The sequence below is a fragment of the Cervus elaphus genome, chromosome 22 (assembly GCF_910594005.1).
Source record: "Cervus elaphus chromosome 22, mCerEla1.1, whole genome shotgun sequence".
NCBI classification, from domain to species: domain Eukaryota; kingdom Metazoa; phylum Chordata; class Mammalia; order Artiodactyla; family Cervidae; genus Cervus; species Cervus elaphus.
The window spans coordinates 59,569,089-59,571,558 of record NC_057836.1 but is presented as its reverse complement, the minus strand read 5'-3'; the positions used below and the strand labels follow the sequence as shown (position 1 = coordinate 59,571,558).

At 35.4% G+C, this 2,470-nt stretch overlaps 1 protein-coding gene across 1 annotated transcript; it reads right to left on the bottom strand.

Annotated features, from left to right (window-relative positions):
- Positions 1–1,175: 1,175 nt before the first annotated feature.
- LOC122680402 (olfactory receptor 6C75) lies at positions 1,176–2,114 on the bottom strand. The gene has a single exon (XM_043881727.1). The coding sequence runs from the start codon at positions 2,112–2,114 to the stop codon at positions 1,176–1,178; it is 939 nt and encodes a 312-aa protein (XP_043737662.1).
- Positions 2,115–2,470: the final 356 nt, after the last annotated feature.

The window sequence follows — 2,470 nt, the reverse complement described above, 5'->3', positions numbered from 1 at the left end:
AGTAGTACTTTAATCAGGCCAAGCTGGAAATCAAGACACCAAAGTCAAATCCTCTTATTCTGCATCTAGTTAGACATAACTACTATCCGAAGGCAACCAATTTTCTTATTGAAACATTGAAGTTGAGGGGCTCATTAACTACAGGAAACAAGCTTTGACACATTTTTGCAGTTATCAAATACTAACTCCCAGGATCATTTTCTTGGCTATGAATGAGGGAGATAGAAACTTCTGTGAAAAAGACAATGGGAAGAGAAAGCAAATATTGTAGATTTGCTAATAAAGGAAAACTAAGGTAAAAAAATTTAATATATTGCCATTTCCAAGATACCCTCCAAAGTGTCAGTGTCTCACACCATTCTAGATTCTGAGTTTACCATGTTCTTCATGTCTGTAGAAGAGAACATTCCTGAATGAATTGAAAGAGTCTGAATATAAATATGAATTTTATCAGGATAGCTTAATTTGCCTTCAGAGAACACAGTTTTCCTTTTCAAATATGGTTGGCAAAAATAAGTTAATCTTCAGTTAAAGGATCTAATTTTCAGGAGATATTATCAAAGGAAAAATAAGATAAAGTTTATCCCTTCTACTGCAAAGAAATTGCTTTTATTTTCTGGGGAAAATAATGAAAAATAAATATAGCCGCATTTCAAATAGCAAATTTAATGATACTGACAGCATATTCTATATTAAATTTCTATTTTATTTTCCAACATGCTTTAATTATTTTATTAATAAATTCAAGGAGATATTTTAATCATGCTTCTAAATATTATAACATGTTTTCTTGGTGACATATGACATTTTAATTAAGATACATATTTTTATTTCACATAAAATAGATTTTATTTCTATATGTGATTTCTAGTAAACTTCTTAATACAATCTCTGTTTTTGTAAGGCTGCCAAATCTATCTTTCTTTGATATGAGAAACAATGGAGATTACTAACATCTAAAATTCTGTTACATGGGTGAAAACTGATCTTTCTCATGTAACTTAAAAGAGTTAGGACCTTGATTTTAGGCTAATAAGAAAAACGGGCATTGATGATGTATACATCTGTCTAACTGAAAGAACGAAATGAGGTGTTGAAAGAATTTATGTAGAGAGAGGCAGAGAGGTTTTCATTCAGCTTTCTTTTTAGAGGTAATTTTTTTAATATGATCGCATTCACTTATTTGAAGAAATGGCCATTCTCTGGACCATGCTCTTGAAGGCTTGCTGCACTTGCTGATTTCGTAGGGTGTATATAAAAGGATTCAAAAGAGGAGCCACTGAGGTATTGAGCACAGCCACTCCTTTGCTTAGAGTCACCCTTTCCCTTGCCGAAGGCTTAATGTACATGAAGATGCAGCTGCCATAAGACAGAGAGACAACTATCATGTGGGAGGAACACGTGGAAAAGGCTTTGTTCCTTTGACTCGTGGAAGGAATTCTCAGAATTGTCTGGATAATATATGTGTAGGAGAGAATAACCAATGTTAGAGTGACCATGAGTGTTACCACAGCTAAAATTAATGCCATGAGTTCTAGAAAGCGAGTGCTTGTGCAAGAAAGCTGCAGGATGGGAGAAGCATCACAGATGAAATGATCAATTACATTGGAGGCACAGAAATCCAATCGCAGGAGCAGGATTATTGGTGGAAAGATGATCAGGAATCCTGCAAGCCAGGAGCTAAAGACAAGAAGTATACAGACTCCACTGCTCATGATCGTGGTGTAATGTAGAGGTTTGCAGATGGCCACATAGCGGTCATAGGACATGGCAGCCAGGAGGTAAAATTCTGTCACCCCCAAGAAGATGAAGAAAAACAGCTGAGCCACACAACCGTTATAAGAAATGGTTCTGTCTCCGGTCATGATCGCGACAAGGAATCTGGGGATGCAGACAGATGTGAATGATATTTCTAGAAATGAGAAGTTTCGAAGGAAGAAATACATTGGAGTCTGCAGACGGGGATCTGAAAGGGTGAGGGTGATGATGACCAGGTTCCCAGTCACGCTTAGCATGTAGGTAGCAAGAAGAAATAGGAACAGTGCAACCTGCCACTGTGGATCATTTGTCAATCCAAGAAGGATAAACTCGGTTACTTCAGTGTAATTTCTCATTATTTACCTTTATTATAATGATATTCTTTGTGTTAGCTATAAAACAGATGAAGAAATTAAAAAAAAAAAAAAAATGGCACCAGCAAAGAAACACACACACACGTACATACACAATATTGCTTCCTTGTACTTTTAGGGGAAAGTGTTTTAGTAGTATATAGTAACAAAAGACTTTTAAAGTTTTGCAATTTATTATGTCATGTATTAATTCACTATCCTGTACTTCCTTCATTGTTCTCCCACACAGATCAGTAAAAAAAAAAAATCTTCTGAATGCTTCAATATATTCCTGAAAAAAGAGAAAAGGAGGCTCAAATCTCTGACTTCAAAACTTCAAATAAAACTGAGAGCTTACC